The sequence below is a fragment of the Haliotis rufescens genome, unplaced genomic scaffold (assembly GCF_023055435.1).
Source record: "Haliotis rufescens isolate VD_foot unplaced genomic scaffold, xgHalRufe1.0.p SCAF_11, whole genome shotgun sequence".
NCBI classification, from domain to species: Eukaryota; Metazoa; Mollusca; class Gastropoda; order Lepetellida; family Haliotidae; genus Haliotis; species Haliotis rufescens.
In genome coordinates, this window is record NW_025963791.1 from 12746747 (window position 1) to 12768196 (window position 21450).

The 21450-nt window shown below is 39.0% G+C and overlaps 2 protein-coding genes across 3 annotated transcripts; both read right to left on the minus strand.

Moving 5' to 3' along the window:
• Window positions 1-194: 194 nt before the first annotated feature.
• On the minus strand, window positions 195-11904 carry LOC124141144 (pentatricopeptide repeat-containing protein 1, mitochondrial-like). Its single transcript, XM_046509056.2, has 9 exons — window positions 11784-11904; window positions 10270-10859; window positions 7664-7781; window positions 6980-7120; window positions 5668-5985; window positions 3506-4234; window positions 2418-2534; window positions 1714-1896; window positions 195-557 (listed from the first exon to the last, which is right to left on the minus strand). The coding sequence occupies exons 2-9, from the start codon at window positions 10830-10832 to the stop codon at window positions 378-380; spliced, it is 2349 nt and encodes a 782-aa protein (XP_046365012.2). The 5' UTR covers window positions 10833-10859; window positions 11784-11904; the 3' UTR covers window positions 195-377.
• Window positions 11905-15969: 4065 nt separating this feature from the next.
• Window positions 15970-21440, minus strand: LOC124141143 (40S ribosomal protein S24-like). Of its 2 annotated transcripts, XM_046509053.2 has the most exons (6): window positions 21369-21440; window positions 20246-20314; window positions 19687-19896; window positions 18622-18735; window positions 18127-18150; window positions 15970-16040 (listed from the first exon to the last, which is right to left on the minus strand). In XM_046509053.2, exons 1-5 carry the CDS (start codon window positions 21369-21371, stop codon window positions 18145-18147), a joined length of 402 nt encoding a protein of 133 aa, XP_046365009.1. In that variant the 5' UTR covers window positions 21372-21440; the 3' UTR covers window positions 15970-16040; window positions 18127-18144. The 2 variants fall into 2 exon arrangements, with proteins under 2 accessions (XP_046365009.1, XP_046365011.1); XM_046509055.2 differs by lacking the exon at window positions 18127-18150 and having other exon boundaries at window positions 21369-21439.
• Between the last annotated feature and the right edge of the window lie 10 nt (window positions 21441-21450).

Genomic DNA, 21450 nt, shown 5'->3' on the forward strand with positions numbered 1-21450 from the left:
TAGTTTTTGAGCCATTGAGTATTTACTCACGTTATTATTCTCATGTTAATGTATCCCAAATGCGCAGATCGATGTTCATGATGTCAGTCACTGGATTGTCTGGTCCAGACTCGATTATTTACAGACCGCCGTCATATAGCTGGAGTATTGCTGAGTGCGGTGTTAAACAACAAACAAAACAAAAAACTGTAATATACTGAACAAAACAATTTATTGTCATGATTGTAGTTCTATTTTATTTCTCTGACTAAATATACATGCAGACATGAACAGATATTCCAATTTCAAGGTGAAAAATTCAGTTTCATAAATAAATGGTGAAAACCAAATGGTTATTGCACTGCAACTGTCTTCAAGTATTTATCATCATGAACACGTCAGTTTCTGGCTTCGGACACATCACTTTTTTCAACTTTTTTCCTGAACTCATTCCATGGGTGCGGCTCTTGGTGGGGCCTCGTCTTCCTCAGCCATGTTTCATAGTAGTCCAGAAACTTCATAAATGTTGTCTGGAAGTACTGCGAGGAAAGGAAGTTATCTGTGGTGAGGCCTTTCTCCTGGAAGAAATTAGTATTTGGGTTGGAATTAAGCAGATAATTGCAGCATTATAAATTGGTAAGATAAATTAGTTGTAGCAAGTCCTCCAGCTCATGGTATAAATCCTAACACAGGACGCATAAAACCCCATGTACCCCTCGTGATTCTGCTACAACTTATATTAACCCACTAAAGCATCCGGGGTAGAATAGGTCTTCAGCAACCAATGCTTGCCGTAAAAGGCAACTATGCTTATCGTAAGAGGCAACTAACAGGATCAGGTAGTCAGGCTTTCTGACTTGGTTGATGGATGTCATCGATCCCAATTACGTGAATTGATGCTCATGATATTAATTACTGGATTGTCTGGTCCAGACTCCATTATTCACAGACCGCCGTCATACAGCTGGAATATTGCTGAGCGCGACTAAACAACCAACCAACCACTAAAATGCCTTCATCATTACTTAATGGGCTTGTATACATACATCAGCCCTGAATACATACAGCCAATATGTGGTGTAGTGGTGAAACACATCCATTGATAGTCCAGCAATGAAAGTAGGCCTTGTATAACACATGAAATTCAATGAAGCCCTACCCGGTACATGATAAACTTTGTGCAAACTGCATTGCTGCCTGATATTGTAGGTGGCTGAAAGGCTGTGGTACATGTTGCACGAGAAATATTGCTAATGTGATCTGAGCACACGCTGAAGTCGAGGCTTGATTGGTTGGTTGAAATAGCAAATACACTTCAAAGCAGTCGTATGCATTTATGAGTTAAGTGAAGTATTGATGATGATGTGCCCAATAATGTTTTACGGGGCACATCATTGTCAATATTTCACTTGACTCATCAATACATACAGCAACTTTGAAGTGTAGTTAGTGTTTGAATGTTTTACCAACCATGAAAATCAGGGTTAAAATAGGTCTCCAGCAACCCATGTTTGTCGAAAAAGGCGACTATAATTGTCTTAAGAGGTGACTAACGGGGTCGGGTGGTCAGGTCATGTCATCATATCCCAATTGCGTATACATATTGGTGCTTGATTATTTTCAGACCGCTATCATATAGCTGGAAGTGCGGTGTTAAACAAGTAACAAACAAACAATAGAATGTGTTTACATTGCGTGGCTCCACACGAAGAGGGTAATAAGGAGTTTACGTACCACTTGGACAATTCTTCGTTTGGCCTGAGCAATGCTGCGCTCCACGACCTCCACAAACTTGTCATTAGGGCTGAGGTCCCGCTTCTCCACTTCTCTCAAGATGGCCAACTTGTAACCAAAGTCCAGGCGACTTGCATATGCCAGTGTCCCCAAAACCTCGATGTTTGGTGATAGACCATAATGCTGTCATAAACAAGTAGAGTTACGCGACTTGCAAATAGTTTTTTGGTCCTTAAATACTTTTTTGGGGAAGTAAAGATGAACATTATTAGTATGGGAATCTTTGGACAATTCTCAAATGGCAGCATTAACTTTTTTCAAAGTTTTATTTAGGTAATTTCTCTTGGTAGATGTTCATATCTTATCTAATGGAACATGAGCTAAGGGTCAAAAGCCAACCCGAATGACTTCTTAAAGAGTGCTGGACAGAGATGCACGTTAAAACTTGCAGTCCTTGATATATATTTGTGTTAAAGATGTTTTCCTGAATATCAGGGTGAGGGGTTGGGGGAGCAACAACCTGAGTCAAATAATGGTTATAACGCTTCTAATTTCAATAATGTAATTTGATTGGAAGGCTATTTTCATTGTCATTCGAACCAGACTCAAAACAAGCTTGGTGAATCGGTCCAGGATGTTTATGAAAACGGAGTAATAATACCTTTACAATACAATTAAAGATATACAAATGAAAGACGACCCACCTCCATGTCCTTGAGGAACTGCATGCCATCTTTCTGGAAGCGACATGTCATCGCCAAAGTTCCGAACGTCATCATGTCTGGCTGGAGTCCAGACGCCATCATCTGCTCTAGTACCCTCTGTCAGAGGAAACAAGCATTAACTGATAGACAAAGCACAGATTGCAAATCTAAAGGTAATCACTGATACATATTGTGATTCTAAACAGTAAGATATAACCCTAATATTTATATAAATTGTTAAATAATTTACAAAAACATTTACAACATGGCTGCCAGTTTGAAAATCAGATCAGTGTTCTTAAACCTTTGATTGTGTAAGATGTTAAAATTACTTAAATTGATGTTAACGAAAAACATCAACGTAAAACATCAAAACATAAATATGTGTGTGAATAGAAATCCTTGTTGTCAATATGAAACGAGTTTTAAAATTTCAATTTTGGTAATATATGGTTAAAAGTGTGAAAAGAAAGGCAATGGTAATAAACAATAGTTTGGTACGAATGACACAGCAATTTTTGGTGTTTATAATACACCACAAGTGGATGTTATCTGTTTACATGCCTAAAAACAACAATGTTTTATAGATTTCTACACTTCAGATGACTACAGGTTACCGTATATCGCTGTGTATAAGGCAAGTTTTTCGTACCTCAAATTAGGGGGCTCTCAAGGGCTTACACACAGGGTTGAATACTATACGTTCCTTCATCACCCATGTATACACACAGCTGCTCTGTTGGATGGTAGTAATGCTCTATGTTCAATAGGCTAATGAAACAAGATCAGAAGGTCAAATGAAGCCTACTATGTGCATGATCTTTGTGCAAAGCCTACCACTGCCTGTTATTAAAGCAATGTACAGAGACGACGGCCACAACACTATGACATGCTGCACACTGGTTGATATAAAATCTCACTGGTTTCCTCCAGCACTGTTTGATTCGTTGGTAACAAATAGCTACCATACTGCAACAGCAGTCCTATATATTCAGGGGTGATGGGGGAATGTAGTGTATACAGACCTGAGAAGAACTGATGATGAACATGATGAACATTTAATACGATGAAGCTGTGGGACCACTCACCCTGGCACCTTCTGCATCTCTCCTGAAGCATCTCTTGCGGATGAGTGAGTTGTACAGGGCAATGTCTGGCCTCACCCCCAGGTCCTCCATCCGGTGCAGGAGGGCCATCTCCGCATCGACCGTGGGAGGGGCCACTTCTATCAGCTGGGTGAATGTCCGAACATCGGGTTGGACACCATCTGTTGCCATGGCATCCAGGATGCCATGCATTCCACCAATCACAGCCAATCTCTCGTCTGGATACTTTAATTCTCTAATGGAGATCACTTGGTCCAGTTTACAGTCAGCTCTTAACAGATTCGGTATCTCAGCCAATTTGAGATGTGAGATGTCAGAACTGGCATAATCCGCAGCCACTTCCCACCACTGAGCGTTGGTTGAAACAAGTGAGAGTCTCTCAAGCTGATGGATGTTAGGCTCACAATCTCCAGAGTCATGGGTATTTTGTTCTGTGTCAGAAACATTCCCGTTCCCGTGTCCTTGAACTGACCTTGCCTCATCACTGACACGGCCAATGACTTCATGTTTACCAGATGTCACAAACTTTGAACTGTTCTGGCTCAACATCTCAGGTGATTTTGGTGTGAGTTTGTCAACTTCCTGTTGACCCTGGAGAAGCAGATCGGAGAAGACATTGTCCCCCGCACCGCAGTCACGCACGCTTCTCAGCAGCAAGTTGTACAGAGGCAGGTCCGGGCTCACTTTAAACTGCTTCATCAAACGCCACACCTGACACACAACCAGATGCAGTAATCAGCAGCTGCATGGCTAGATACTCTTACACAAGCATTTACTTAAGAATTGACCTCAATATTTTTGTGTTCATGGAGGTATAAATGTAAAACCGGTGTGCACACTGTGTAAATCCTCATAACAACTTCACAGACTACTCATCTAATCATTACCACAAAAACATTGTAGACAACAATACGGAATCCACGTCATCATTCAGCGCAATAATACAACTCAAGCTCCACCCTCTCTCTTATCAGCCAATCAGGAATCAGTAGTCTGCTAGACTTTGAGACATAGCTTATAATATCAATCACTGATTTCTCTGGTATATTACTTACAGGCTGCCAAATAGACTCCCTTTATAGGACAAATAGGCTCCCTTTGTAGGACAAATAGGCTCCCCTTGTAGGAAAAATAGGCTCTCTTTGTAGGACACATACTGTCAAATAGGCTCCCTTTGTAGGACAAATAGGGCAGAGTTGACGCTAACCCCAATATACCAACATCTTGAGTGAGGGATAATATCCCAGTCAGTAATATTCCCCTCTACATAACTGCCACCAGCAAATAATGGAGCAGGATCCAGGCAAATCAGTGGTCGAGTGAGTGAGTGAGTGAGTGAGTATGGTTTTACGCCGCTTTTAGCAATATTCCAGCAATATCACGGCGGGGGACACCAGAAATGGGCTTCACACATTGTACCCATGTCGGGAATCGAACCTGGGTCTTTGGCGTGACGAGCGAACGCTTTAACCACTGATGCTGACAAACAACCAGGCAGAGAGAACACAGGAACATTGTTGTTGTTGTTGGTTTGTTGTTTAACACCGCACTCAGCAATATTCCAGCTATATGACAGCGGTCTCTAAATAATCAATCTGGACCAGACAATCCAGTGATTGATATCATGAGCATCGATCCACGCAATAGTGATTGATGACCGTGCATCAACTAAGTCAGCGAGCCTGACCACCCGATCCCGTTAGTCGCCTTTTAAGACAAGCATAGTTGCCTTTTACGGCAAGCATGGGTTGCTGAAGACCTATTCTACCCCGAATCTTCACGGGTCACAGGATCATTGAGTCAGATATTACCACAAGCTGGTGACCTATTCTAAAGTATTATCATGAGACTCATCAAAGTAAAGAAGAAGAGGCAAGGAAAATATACCAAGGTAAATCAATGCCACTTGTAATTCGCTGTTAGAAAAGCAACTACTTTTCTCTGACTTGGTTGATACATGCCATCGATCCCAATTGCGTGGATCGATGCCCATGATATCAATCACTGGATTGTCTGGTCCAGACTCGATTATTTACAGACCGCCGTCTTATAGCTGGAATGTTGCTGAGTGCGGCGTTAAACAACAAACCAACCAACTTTTCTCTGAATAATCATAATAAGAGATGTGAATATACAATGATCACCTTCAGCGTAAACTTAAATCCTGCCTTCCTGTCTGAGATACAAGCCATCAACAGGAAGCTGAAAGTCTCGGCAGTGGGTCGGAACGTTGCTGTCAGCTCATCCATCAGACGAAAGGCTGTCTGGATGTCTCCTTGCAGGGCGTAACATTTGATCATGGCTTGGTATGTGATCTGGTTGGGTTCATAATCCTTGCCTTGCATGAGATGTCTCAAGTTGTCTGCCCTTGACAAACCGTCCTCAGACCAAGGGGAGTTGGCACAGGCATTGAACAGGGATGTGTATGTCAGATCTACTGGTTGCAGGCCCATTTTCTTCATCTGAAAATAAATGTGAGGACAGGATCATATTTATCAGATAACAGGTATGGATGACTCCGTCTGACATGATTCACATAGCAAAAAGGTTATATTTAGGCTTAAAAAAATATAAGAAATGGTTCTCAGGCAATGGTTTTTGAAAAAAAGTGCTTCCGGGCGGAGTCTTTTTTTTTCATAATAATATGTAACAAAATAAACAAAGAATAATCAACCTGGGAAAGGGCCTCCCTACATAAATATATTCCTTGATGGGTAAAATACTGGAATACAGTATTTGACTACTGTTGGTTCTGGAATATTAAAGGATTTATTTTTTTTAAATTCAAATAAAATTAAAAATGAAGCGTGCGACGAACTTTATGATGATGCGAGCGGTGCCTGAGAACCAAGACTAATATTTTTTAGCCTTACGAAGATTTGCAATCCCTTAATAATTAATCAGGCTATCCTTACCTTACGGACGATTACAAAAACACTGCGCTAAATCTGATTGCACAATGCAGTTATCACTTGCCTAACTTTAGTGTTTCTGTTTACTGGAACGGCAGCACTTAGAAATACAGGTACATTCATTTTTTTGGACAAAAGGGTTCAATTTACTGGAACATGGACTATTTACAAGTAAAACACTAAAGCAAGAGACGGTTCCAAGTACTTGCAAATACAGAAGCAGTATCTGTATCGCCATTCCTCGGCTCCTAAAACCTAAACATGTCATTAACAACTTCTTAAGATTCAACAATTATCCAAGTTTTAGGATAATACAATCAAAACTGCTTTCAAAGTATCAAGGTTTGTTGGCAACATACCCATGCTCGTGGGTTTCATCAATATGATAAATGTCTGACACCTGCATCACCTGGGACATTCATCCCACATTGAGCTGACCATGATATAACTGGAATAGTGTTAAAATAGGCGTTAAACACTTCTTTCTAAACCACACTAAACTTTCAGTCCCCAAAAAGACCAGTTTAGACAGATTCTAGTGTACCTTGTTGAAGAGCTGGAATGCCTTCTTGGTATATCCCACCCTCCCGAGCACCCCGATGAGAACTGTGAATGTATATGCTGTTGGCATCACTCGGTCGTTCTGCAGCATCCATTCTTCCAAGACAGTTACAGCCTCTTTAATCTGAACAACATAAAACAGAAATGTTGATATCGAAATAAGTCATCTTTACACTCAATTCAAAGCTAAATGTAAGCATGAAAAGAATTGTCATTCCTCATCCTTAATATGTTTATCATATCTAAACCCTTAAGGCAAATAAAGTACCACAATCATAATTCTTCAATTACTGCAATTCAGCAAATCAGAAAATTCATAATTTTTCTTAACAATTTTTGAAAATCAAATACAGCAAAAATGATTTCATGCATAAATATTATCAGTGTAAATAGGGTAACAATCAACTATTAGAAATTAAAGATCTGCATAAAAAAATGAGATGGTAGACGGACAAAATTGTTTCTGAACAACTTGAATCAAACTTGCACAATCCAAGTCACCCTCAAGCCAATGTTAAATTTAACATGGACACCCACTCAGACATAGTATACTAACTACAAGCTGACAAGTCTCTATTTAACCAACTTTTAACGTCTTTTGGAATGACACCGACCTTCACCTCTCCAGGCGCTAAATCAGTCTACCATGGTATGTCAAATACCATACCTGTCCTGCCTTGCCAAACTTCTCTATCTTCCTTCCATACCAGTCCTGGCTGTGACGTCTGTTGCCAGCAGACAAGCGAATGTGACTCTTCCCTTCCTCATCCAGATCATCTTGAAAACTGATAAATAGAGTCATCTGGTCAATATTCTTCATGTGTTACAAAAGTATTTACTATTCCTGGAGGGGAACAGGTAACAAGACCAAGGTACCACCATGGGTTTACAGAGTTATCTCCCTTTACTGTGCCCGACCTTAAATCCTAGATTCGCCTTGCTCTGATTTGTGGGTTCTCCAAAGTGGCAAATATCAATGGTTTGCATCACCAATGGCATACAGTGAAAATAATGTTGAACCCTCTCAATCCCTCCCTCACTATTTCTGGTCAGAATCTTTCAATCATAATATACACACACATATGTTCAACATGCATGTGATGTCAAGTACCAGTATGTAAATACATGTGACCTTGAATAAATATGAACCTTCATAGTGTAATGCATGACAGGAAATTAATTTCTAACATGTGCTTCAGAAAAAGCATAATTCCATAAAATGTATAAATTGCCAAATTGGGTGAAAATCTCAACACCGTAACAATTTCCCACTTGACCTGTACATCAGTAGTTTGTTTGCAGAAATGTATTTTAAAATATTTGATTTCCTTTTCAAGACTATTTACAAGTAGATTACCTTTCTTTAAATGTAAAATGCAAAAAAAAATTACTTTCAAGTTAATATTTGTTTGTTTATAAGCAAATATTTTCTGGATTTACTAAAAACATGGCTGTCCCTCAGCTGGACCATAATAAAAAATAATACCTAATCTATATCTAAATATTCTAAAAATGTAACAAATTTTGTTTTTCACACTCTCAAATGAACATTAATTACATGTATCCTATCATTATTATCTAAAACCTAATTGAAAAAAAATAAATTAGGAAAAAAAAGATGTCCCTCAAAAGGCACTCAACTCCGTTACAACGTACCAATACTAAAAAAATAACTGTGCTATGGGAGATAACTCTCATACGCTTCCTCTTTTGGCAACATGTGTATTAAGTTCATCTGCTGGTGATAGATAGATGCCACATTTATGTACAATGTTCAAGCCAATGACATCAAGATATGTCTGTTAAGTACAGTATGTTTTCTAAGCCTCAACTCTGTAACACTGTCTATAGATCTATATCTCATTCTAATTTCCTTCACTTTTCCAAGAGAAATTGGTTAGCAAGACCATGTTAGCAGTGAGTATTTTAATTTCCATAAAAAGCAAAGCATGCTGGGATATGAGCCATTTATAGTAAGGTTTCTCAACTCGGTTACACTCAACTCTGTAATGCTGTACAGCGTAACGGAGAGGAAAAATTTGTGCATCTGCACAATTTCGATAGTTATTGTCAGTACATAGCTTTGTTCTTCACGAATATTTTATTTTATTTTAACCCTATACCTGACAAATAATTTTCCTACAGTCTGTAGTAAGAACTTTTTTTTAAAATAGTCACTCAGACTGCTCTGATGTTTCGGATGAACAAGATGTTAGGACCTGTGCAAATGTGGATTTGATACTATTGATAGCGCTCTTTCAGACAGTGGACTAATTATTGAAGACAGAACTGTTGTCTTTTACATTGATGGGAGTGCCCTGCTATTGTGTTTTGGCTGCAGAAAGCAATTTCATTATGCATGTATAAACAACATATTTTCTGACAGTGTTGATGATATGATTGATCTGAAATTTGATCTTGAAGTTTTGTAACTATATTACAGTGATCTAAAATGGCATTTTAAGCAACTTTGTGCTTATTTATTTCAACGTCTATACAAAGGGTTGAACATTAGTAATTTAGTAGACCCACTTTTGTATGCCATTACTGCAGTAACTGGCTCATAAACCATGAGTACCAAAGTCCTGACAAGTAACACAACACAGTGCATGTATTTTCACATTTCATCTCAAAAGGGATGAAAAGGTTGTTATTTTATGCTAGAGAGCAATAACAAAATATATGAGTTACAACTCCGTTACAACAAACTCAACTCTGTTACGTCAGGATTTTTTAAATAGATGACTTCTTTTGACAACTGACGAAAAACTTTGTTGTTTTTATGAGTTTTAACTTTAGATTAGGATTAATGATAATATATGTTGTGACAAAAGATGAAAAATACTATATTTTGGATACCGTCTTTCATGTAAATGACTTTGTTGTCTAGGCAAACTTTTGAAATATGGAGCGAGCACTTACAAATGTCCAATCATACATTTTATTTAGCCAGTTTGCATTTGTTTGACACTGAATTGTATTCACACTTAATGTTAATTGCTGAATACGATTTTATATTTCAAAGCAACCTAGCGCTATTAAAATTACTTTCCATTTTGTGATCCGTAACGGAGTTGAATGTCCTAGCAGATTAGGCTAATTCATTAATTATTTTCTAATTAATTAAACACATCACTGCACTGCATTGAACTAGAAAGTACTTCTCAAGTATCATATTCTCTAATACCAAGAGAAAAATTATATTGGGGACACTTTTATTTTTGCAAGTTGATATCAGAAAATTTGTCGGTTTTGAGATTTTTACCCCATTACCGTTCATTATGTGATCCAACCTCGGATGTGAGGGACTCTTTCCATAAGCTTCTCTCTTCATCAGCCAAAGTACCAAACGTGTCCCTTTCTTTCGTATTCCAACTCTTCTGAACTCTCTTCTTTTCTACTGGACTAAAGTGTGTTGGTTCCTTAAGACGAGCCCCCAAAGACTGCTCCATGTCCTGAACAGGCCTCCTTGACTTTACAAAACTTTCCACCTTTCCTAACTGACCAAACGTATCAGAGTCAACTGACATTACATCTTGCTCAAAATATTTTCTCTCATTTTCTTTGTCTTTGTTTGTGAAGACTCTATTATGAACTTTTGAAAAGTTATGTGGCCTTCTTCGTCTCGACTTAAATGTTTCTACAAAGTTTTCGTTCCTCTGGAGATCTCTTTCCGGACCAAATTCCTCACTGCTGTGAAGTTGTTGACCTGCATGCAGCTCCCTACACAACAAATTCTTGCCAACACCAAGTTTGCTTGACAATCCTTCTGTCTGTCTCAGCAAAGTGTGCACTCTCAGAGATAAACATGACAATCTCAAATGCATACTTGCCATTTTGTTTAGCTCCTATCAACTGGTTAACTGAAAATAAACAGGGATTTGTTTTGTTAAATAATAGATTCAGAAATATGTATATCGTCTACATTGCATGCATTATACTGCAGTATACAATGGTATAGTTCATAACATCTATGAAAATAGTCCTTAAAAATGTTACAGTTCGGTTCATCCCATAAAGAATAATCAAACGTTAATTCTTAGAATACGGACATTAATATTACAGGCTTTCTTGAAGTAGTTGAGCATGGATTTACGCCGCTTTTAGCGACCTTCCAGTAATATCACGGCGGGGACACCAGAAATGGTTTTCACACAGTGTTCCCACGTGGGAAATCCAAGTTTCAGTTATACAGTATATAAGGTCTGGGACGGGTAACTCGGGTACCCGGGTCGGGTGGGTACTGAGTAGGACCCGGGTACCCACAGGACTACCCGGACCCGTGGTTAGTCACGTGATATATTGTTTAATGACCAAAATTATATAGAACTCTATGGTTACGCTACTGTTTTTCATATGGTTGAATAAAGATATAACTTAATTCAACTTCAGTGCATGAATGACAAGATTGTTTAATACATGTGTCTTAATACGTTTTGCCAGGGCTATGCTATAAATGTTCCCATTCTGACATTTTGAGACATCTCCTGAGACCTACAGTGGGTACCTTGGTAGGGTCGGGTAATAGGGGGCTGGGTACCCGGGTAGTAAATTTGGACTCGTCCCAGCCCTACAGTATATAGTTAAAATTATTAAAAATAAACAGCAGGTTAGTTGATGTTCAATCATCACCACCGACACTGATCACATTCAGAGATCGAGGTCATATCTGTGAGCCTTGAACATGAAGTTCGGGTCTAACACCACTGCCTAGTTCAACAACCGATTTACTTCATGCATAGAGAGCGTACTACTGTCATCTAATACAAACACAAACGTAATCTTACACAATTCTAAAGTCATCTAACACGTTGTGATGGAGGACGCCATTTTGCGATTGGGTTTAGACTCCGTTCCGAGAAGTGCGGGGACTACTTAGTGTCTCCTAGATCGGCATCGAGAAATAAGCAATGCGCAGAGCCCTTTGTACAGCTCCATACAGCAACTACTTTTCAACACAGCGCGACGAGTGTACAAGTGAATCATATAATATCAACAATTGGTCTAGAATCTAAAGTATCACTTATGAAAATAAATGCCTTGAATATGACAGTGACCGATGTATTTACTTGCTGAGAATCATAAATCTTTGGTCAATCATCATATGAATATCTATTTAGTAGGGTACGTATTGACATGATAAGTCGTACCAGAGACCATATAACATGTTATGGTCTCTGGCCGTACGTAGGTCTATTCCGTGAAAAAAGTCGATGCTTTCAGGAAAACAGTCCAACAGCATAGATGAAGGATCTGGGGAATGGTTTTGTAATGGGGTTGTTACTTTTTTTCTCATTTCTATGGACTGGCGACATTTAAAAGGAAATTACAGCGATTAGCAGCAAGCTAAACACAACATAAAACGGAAAAAGTATATGAAAAAATACATTAAATTAAATTAGATAAATACCAAGATTGATCGATTTTTTATGGCTTCGGATCCGTAAACCAAGCACTATATTAACCGATTTCAATAAAAAATGACACCTAAATATACTAGATTTTTACAGTGCTGTAAAATGAACGATCATTACACAATGTACCCTAACCAAATTGTCCTTTAAATCTCTTTAATCCCAGAGAATTATTTTACGTTTGAATACATACTGGTATACCTAGGCCTGAAAGTTTATTAATGTTAAAATCTATAATGCGCCAAATCCAAACCCAAAAGCATGCCCAAAGCTCTAAATTATTACCTCGTCAGTGGATCAGCGTATACCCGATTTTAATTCTCGGCTCCCTTGGGACAGGACAGAGCCAGATTAATGGTCTCTGCTAGGGGGCTTACAACCAGGCGCTGAAAGCTTAACAGTCTCGTCCTGCCGTGTACCCATTTAAACACTACTACTGGATGAAGAGAGGCATATCTCTTGCTTAAGGAGACACCCAATTAGGGCTGGTAACTCGGGTACTCGGGTCGGGTGGGTCCGGGTACCCACAAGACTACCCGGACCCATGGTTAGTCACATGATATATTGTTTAATGACAAAAACTCACTATAGCTCAGTGGTTACACTACAAGTCGCTAATGTTCGCAATTCCTTCTGACGATGCACACATTCCATTTGACTTGTATATGTTTGAATAAAGATAACGCTTCAATCAACTTCAGTAAACGCATGATCTGATTTTTTTTATTCATGTTTCCAAACAGTTTTAGCCGGGGCTGCGGTAAAACAATTACCAATCAGACATTTTGTTCCCAACTCTTGAGACTTGCAGTGGGTACCCGGGTCGGGTCGGGTAATAGGGGGTCGGGTACCCGGGTAGTAAATTTGGACTCGTCCCAGCCCTACACCAAATGTAACACGACGTCGTGTTTCAGCGTATAAAGGCATGCCCTACAAACTCTCAGGAGTCAAGCTCGAACCATCCACCTGACCCCCGCGTCCAACGTTGCTTAATATAGCCTGATTTCTGCTCAGTGCGCTAAACATAACACCACCAGACTGAAGACTGAAAGATGTCAAAGACACAAAACAAATTCCAAATAAATTATCATAATTTGTGACTTCCAGAGAATGTCAGGTTGTCTTTCCATGTATAGCTGTCGAGCATTTCATTACTAAGAATAATAACGAATAAGGATGAATAGTTATGAAATGGCGGGCATATCATCCTAAAATACTTGAAAAAATGTGGTCTTTATCATAGGTTTTAAATATGTATTTGAATAACTAATTGCCTGTTTATATATTTGGTGTGATGTTTTTTTCAACGGAGATTATTGAATGCTTTGACCAGGATGTTAAAGTATATCATAAAATTATTGCCTCCGTGTTACATGTATTTCCTATCATAATCGATACAACTATCATCAACGAGACTGTGTTAAAAGCCAACTCGTAACTGAGCATTTTAAATGTTGGCTGGCATTGTGCACAACCACCAGTAGCTAAAGTGAAAACGTAATTTATTTCTTGGGTATCGTTCATGCAGGAAGCCGGGGAAAGTCCCCATGATCCCCAGCGAGATGGTTCAGGTTTGGCTGCTGGTGGCTAACATAGCCCGCGTTGTAAATGTTAGTTATGTTATTAAAGGTTTGACAAGATTTAACGTTGATGTAATTATAGGACATACTTCTGGCTATTTAAACTTGTTTTCTTTGCACTATGGCTATTAATCCTGATGCGACGTTAAATTTTAACTCACTCAATTCATTACTGAACAGATATTGTCTGACTGGGACAGTTCGTTGTTGTAAACATGTACAGGGGGAAACCAACGGGAACGATTCAAATCTAGTAAAATTGCGCGCATGATGTTTGATGCATAGTTTTGTTAGCTTTCAAACTTGCATCCCTTTGCCTTGCGAGGATACGCTGGTCGTGGGTTCACAGTTTGAGTCAAGGTGTAACGACAACAGTGTTCACTCACTCTCACAATCCAACATGTAGTAATGCTTTTCTCGTTAAGGTCCATTGATACCATATAACTCATAGTCTGTTCTTCTATGTGACCACCTCCATGGTCTAGTGGATTGAGCGTCTGTCAGCCCAGAGTTCGATCCCTGCCCGTATGATACCAAAATACGTTAACAGATGGTATTCCTATTGTTACCCTGCCTGGCTCTCGGCATTACGGGGACAAAACAAGGACTGGTGGTCTAGGAGCCAGGGGCGGATAATGTTTTTTTACAAACAAGATAATGTAAACAATTATTAATAATTTTACTTTGACAACCAAATATTATCAGACATGTTATCAGACCCGTGAAGATCCGGGGTATAGAATAGGTCTTCAGCAACCCATGCCGAAAAGGCAACTAAGGATCGCTGAATTGGTTGGTGCACGTCATCGTGTCTCAAATGCGTGGATAGATGCTCATGTCAATAACTGGATTGCCTGGCCCAGACTTGATTATTTACATTGGAATATTGCTGAGTGCAGCGTTAAACAACAAACATAATGATGGATTCGTAGCTTCCCGCATCTTTCCGGGGCAAGGGAGGTAACCTTCCGCTCTACCACTAGACCACGAAGACTGTCTTTGCTGTGGGGGCTGGGGGATTTGTCATTGGATTGAAAAGAAGGCGCAGGTGAAAGATTATTGCAACGTGCATGTACTTGTGTGTGTGTGTGCGGCTGCTTGTACTAGCCCAGACTGATGCCGCTTTATAGTGCTAGCCCACTGAGATACCATGCAGCAGCAGCAGCAGTTTAACATGAATGCCCCACTCAGAAACAGTATACTGTCTCTGAGACCTGTGAAGATCCCGTGTAGAATAGGTCTTCAGCAACCCATGCTTGCTGTAAAAGGTGAACATGCTTGTCCTAAAAGGCAACTAACGGGGTCGGGCTCAGGCTCAGGCTCGCTGACTTGGTTGATGCATGTCATCAATCCCAATTGTGTGGATCGATGTTCCTGATGTCAATCATTCACTGGATTGTCTGGTCCAGACTCGATTATTTACAGACCGCCATATAGCTGGGATATTGCTGAGTGCGGCATAAAACAACAAACCAAACCGACCAATCTGTCTTCGCCCCTAAATGACCAGGGCCAGACAGGGTAAGGACAAGTACCTTCTTTTAACGTCTTTGGTATCGAAACCCTGGACCTTCCGCTCTCGGGGCAGACGCTCTACCGCTAAACCACAGAGGAGGCGGATTGAAATGAAATACAAACAGACACTTATAAAAGAATGTATTCAGGCCCAGTTACTTTTGGGCTTCGAATCCCTTTTACTCATGTCTTTCCACCAGTCAGATTGCAGCATACATACACACACACACACACATTTGTTTTACAATGTAATATGTTCTTCACTGTTAATATTTGCCAAAACACAAATAGTCAAGCATGGTATCGATGTGAGCTATGAATATTTCAACTTGTCATCTACATGCTGCCATTCCCCCTTAGACAAATACAATGCATCTATCGTTAATGAGTCATCATTTCCATAAACTTCAAAACAATGGGTGTCAATTACACAAAATATCACAAACAACATTACTGCATCAGATTTTTCTTATTTTTTTTAATCCCAGACACATATATGACTGTACATATCAGGACAGGTCTTCTTACTTGATCACTGAAACACAAGAAAATACATTTGTTAGAAAGAATCCACAGTATCAAGCAATACACCAATCCTACACCTAGGCATCAGTGTACTACTGTATTGCTGTTCCCCTTGGAATACACCAAAATATAGCCACAAAAAAAAGCAGTTTTGTTCCAGTTTTCATTGACAGATCCTGGTGGTGGTTCATGACATAGGACCTGGGTGATACCATCCTGTAATTGATCATGTATAAGCCATGTTTATGTTGTTTAATGTTGCACTCAGCAATGTTCCAGCTACATGAGCGCAGCATGTAAAAAAACAAACCTTGACAACACAAACCAGTGACTGATATTAGATGCAATCAGGTCAGGGTACAATCATACTCAACAATTTAACCAAGTCTGATGACCCGAACCATCTAGCAGAAGTTGCCAGGCACCTATTCTAACACTGAACTCCCACAGGGTAACATACCCGGTACTTACCATGCTCACTGCATATCAATTTACATTGAATTAGATTATCATGGTAAACCTAAGAGCTGTCATTGATGGAGCATCTACATCAAAATATAGCAAGGAAACTACACATCATTCTTCATAAACTGATCTATTTTGATATCCCCCCATAATTCATATTTTGTATCAATATGTGTGTGTGCGCATTTGTTGTGTAACACTGCTCTCAGCAATATTCCAGCTATATGACAGTTGTCTGTTTTTGAGAAGAGCATCGATCCATGAGCAATAGGATACGATAACATGTAATAAACCAAGTCACCGAACCCAACACAATTAGTGGACTCTCAAGTCTTATTATAAGCACAGGTGATAACTGAATAAAAATTAAACAGAGTACTGCATAGTAAACATGTTTATCTTGTTCAAGCAGGACTACCTACAAGTCCTAGTGGAATAACGTTTCCACTTGTCCTCTGGACAAGTTTAATAAAAGAAAGAATTTCTAAGGCTGTCTTAGGGAAAATCACTAGAAAGTCACTGCAGTTTCAGAGGTGTCAGACAAAGAAGTTGATGATGGTGGCGGAAAGAAGAAAAGGCATTTGGTGGTAGAAATTTACAACACTAAAATAAATAACATCAAAAACTTAACGCTACTGGGATTACAATGTAATCTGCAATAAGCTGCTACATCAACTTAAACAAATAGTTACTACAGGATTGGATATTTTTCCACTCTGCTAAGGTGACCTTTTGACCAGTGGTTGACTCATTCCAGAGAAAAATTGCCTTGAATATTGTATCTGGTGTTAAAGACACACCTTAAATATTTATCTGGTATTGACGATACACATACTTGAATAGTGGATCTGGTTTTAATGATACACCATCTTGCACACTGGTTCTAGTATTAAAGATACACTCCTCGAGTATTGGATGTAGTATTAAATGATGATTTGAAGTAAAATAAAGCTACACAGACATAACATTTGAACATGCCATTTAACATGCTAGTCAATTAACATGCCAAAAAAACAATTCACACTAATTTGATATATACTTACAAATAATTGGTTGGCAGTTTTTGAAATTTAGCATGTAAGTCAAGGGGTACTTGTTTTAACCCTGATGTTAAAAGCACAAGAATTAGGGAGAGTCTACATTCAAATACTATAGAAGCAAACCCGAAGGACCCCCTCTGATCCACAAGTTTCGAACACTATATAAAACTACCAATACAATGAACATGTTCAAAGCATTCCAAACAAGTCATATCTAACATCACTTGTTATCAAACAGGCGTGCACATATTAAGCAGGCTGAACAGTAGGAGTGAGATACTTTGGATTGTACAAAACCTATTAAGCTGGGATAGAAACCATGAGCATAATTCAACTAGTCCATACCTCACTTTGGACTAGTGGTTAATAGAGTTAAATAAGTAGATCTTGCAAGAAAACAAGCCTTGCAGACTTTCACTGATGTCGGAACGGTGGACTAGTGTCTAACTTTATTAAGTCAACATGTTAGTGCATATTAGTGAAGTTGTGAAGGAACTAGATATGCATATTAACAGCAAGCATTAGTGCATTCCACATCACATCTAGACAAGCATTATATATCACAAGGGCTTAAACTATCAAACTTTGTACCTGGAGTGTGCACCATGTTTACTTCTGCAAAGTAAAATAGATACATACAACTATAACGGACAGTGACAATCCATACATGGACAATAATCATGAACTGATCCTACTTGTCAAAAGGCAATTGTGTCCTGCTCTCTTATACATGTTATAAACTGATCCAACAGAGCTCTTGCAGACAGGATCAAAATATTAATAATATGCTATAACAGAGGGAATATTAGACAGACACACGAAAAACAATGCCCTGATGTTATATAAATTCTTTGGGCCAATAAAACTTTCTTATACTTTGAATTATTCATTTGAAAAAGTCACCTTCCTACCATAAGTAACTGACCCTATGTATAAACTCTCCAATGTAAAACAACTAGTTGCAAATTCCGGTATTCTTTGTTTTCCATGAGGCTAATGGGAGACCAGCTGTTGAATAAACGAGCGTCAACCCCCACACCCCAAACCCCCAAATCCATAATACAGGATTATGTAGTGAGATGTTACCTTCTTCTTGTCTGCTCCTATCTTGGCCTTTGCTGTTCCTCGCACTTTCTTCTGTCTGTTCTTCCTCTCCTTCCTCTGTTTTCTCCCTGTCCTCTTCACCTCTACCAGGCCATGCTGTAACCACAAGATTGTAAAACATAGATGAACATTTTAGATAGGAACTTACAAACAAATGCACAGGTGTTTTCATTACTTATTATCACACAGAAGCATAACTGGTGTCATTTCACATCAATTATGAATACCATGACACTCTTAGCTAAGAAAAGATTTGGCATAAAGTGAGTGAGAACATATTGGCAATATTCAAGTTATTTCCAACAGTCAGTTAAGTCTGGGCTCTGCAAACTAATGAATGATAGGAAATCAATGCTCCTTATTGTTGGGGTATGACCAATTATCAGCCAGATCATATAACCATGAGCAACATGAAATAAATGCCCATGATTGCAAAGCATGAGTGAGTTTGAACAATATTCCAATTATATCATGGCATGACAGCTTCATGTGGGAGGAAAGCCCAAAACATGCCTGGATGAAACCAATGAACACTGGAATGGTACTGACAAAACCAGAAACCTAACTGGGGTTACCAGGATTCAAACCCACAAGGATAGGTTTCTGGCTTGCCCAAGGGATACACAGCACAATGCGGCACCGTAGACGACTGGGCCACCCATGCCTCATGGTTGATATTCAGTTTTAACAATAAGTGAATTGTTTTTGTTTTTTTTGTTTTGCATACTGTTTAACGCCTCACTCAGCAATATTCCAGCTATATGAAGGTGGTCTGTAAATTATCGAGTCTGGACCAGACAATCTGGTTATTGACATCATGAGCATCGATCCACGAAATTGGGATACTATGGCATGCATCAAGGTAGAGAGCCTGACCATGAGATCCTGTTAGTCACCTCTTACGACAAGCATAGTCACCTTTTACAGCAAGCATGGGTTGCTGAATACCTATTCTACACTGGATCTTCACTTGTCTGTCAAGACTGAAGTAATTACAATTCACGATTCATCAAACCTTTGATCAGAAAGAAACAAACATTTACTTACTCTTGCTAATCTGAATTTGGGCTCAAATTTCTTGGCATAATCTAGGGTGTCATAGATCAGGGCAAATCCTGAGGTTTTCCCACCTCCAAAGTGAGTAGTGAAACTGAAGCAGAAAATGACATCTGGGGTTGTCTTGTACATGCGGGCCAACTTCTCACGAATCTCAGTTTTTGGAACTGTGGCCCTGCCTGGATGGATTACATCCACAACCTAGAACAGATAGATATTTCAAATTAGAACATCTTACAAGCAACAGCAATGCTAGCTTCAAAGACATGGTCTAATTGTTCAACTAATGTAGCAAACCTGTACGTGTGCTAGCAGAGCAAACAAATCCCATATATGCTAAATGCAGCAAAACATAAGCTGATGAAACAATCCCCTAAATCTTTAACTCTTAGCGCTTGTGTTACGAACTACGACAAGGATCCCTTGACAATCATGCATCATTTCGAACACCGGATAGTCAGTATGAATTAAAAAGGAGTATCACCTTTCATAAGAGGCTTTAAATGATCCAAGAACTATTAATACAACTTCTAATATAAACAATTCATACCATCTGCTTCCTGCTTAGCAGGCGGTTGGTCATGAACTTCCGCGTTCTGATAGTGGCCGCACCTTCGCTCTGCAAAAAATAACAATATACAAATGCTGAACAACAAGAATACGAAGGTCACACAGACAATTCCCTTTGCCAGCGGGTAATCTGCGAGTGTAAGCAAGTTCAATGCTGCTGTATTTCAGTTATATCACAGAATATCAGCTTGATGTATAAAGGGGAAAGCCAAACCTGATGCGGATCTTACATGTTTACCATTTGGTGACACCCAGGAGAACGGTGTTGACAAACCAAGAAATATAATCATGGCAAACCAAATTCACAGTCACAGACATCTGTCACACCTACAGGACAAACCTAATTGAGCTGGAAGTCTGAGCAAGAGAAGCATGAGGTAATCATTGCTCTTGTCAAATTATCAAAAAATTTATCAGAGTGCATTAATTTTCATGGAGAGTCAGTTAATATCATGGAAAATGACTACATCTTCCTACCATGTTGTCATGGCAATCTGTATCAACAAAGGTATGAAAATACCAAACAAAATTTCATAAAGAAATGGTGTTGTACCTTAATATAGGCCTACTACTTCCATTCCAATAAGCTTACTGTTATTATAATAAATATTACAAAAATGTCAAGGAAATAGCTTTAAAAACCAAGGTTGCCGGCAAATGTCTGGTGATAAATTTGTTTTATATGTGAAATAATATTTCATGACTAGATAACGATACCCTTGTGCCTTTTCGCTTATTATAACGGGTTAGTTTACATACTAAAAGCCCCCATGACATTACGCTATTTTAGCTGGTTTGCGGAAACTAACACACGCCCTAATAAACCACATAATGAAGATCACAAGTTCCTTATATCCAAAATATACTAAATAAGTTTAGAGATGTCAGTTCATCTGCTTCTGCAATAACACATTGCGAAGTTCCCACTACCGATGTTGACATATTTGAGACGGTAAATTCAACGGTTATAAAATCATTTAACAAATCAAAACATCGCATATATTGCGTAAAGATGATAAACTATGTAGTGGGTGGTCTAAATAAGATGGATTATCCCTAAAGAAAGAGATTTATTTGGATGTTCAAGAGCACATCACATGTACCATTTTGAGGTCTTAATGGCCGCTAGGAAAAGACCGGAAGTAGAGAGTTATCGACGGAAGTCACACGCGAGATCTTGGTTTC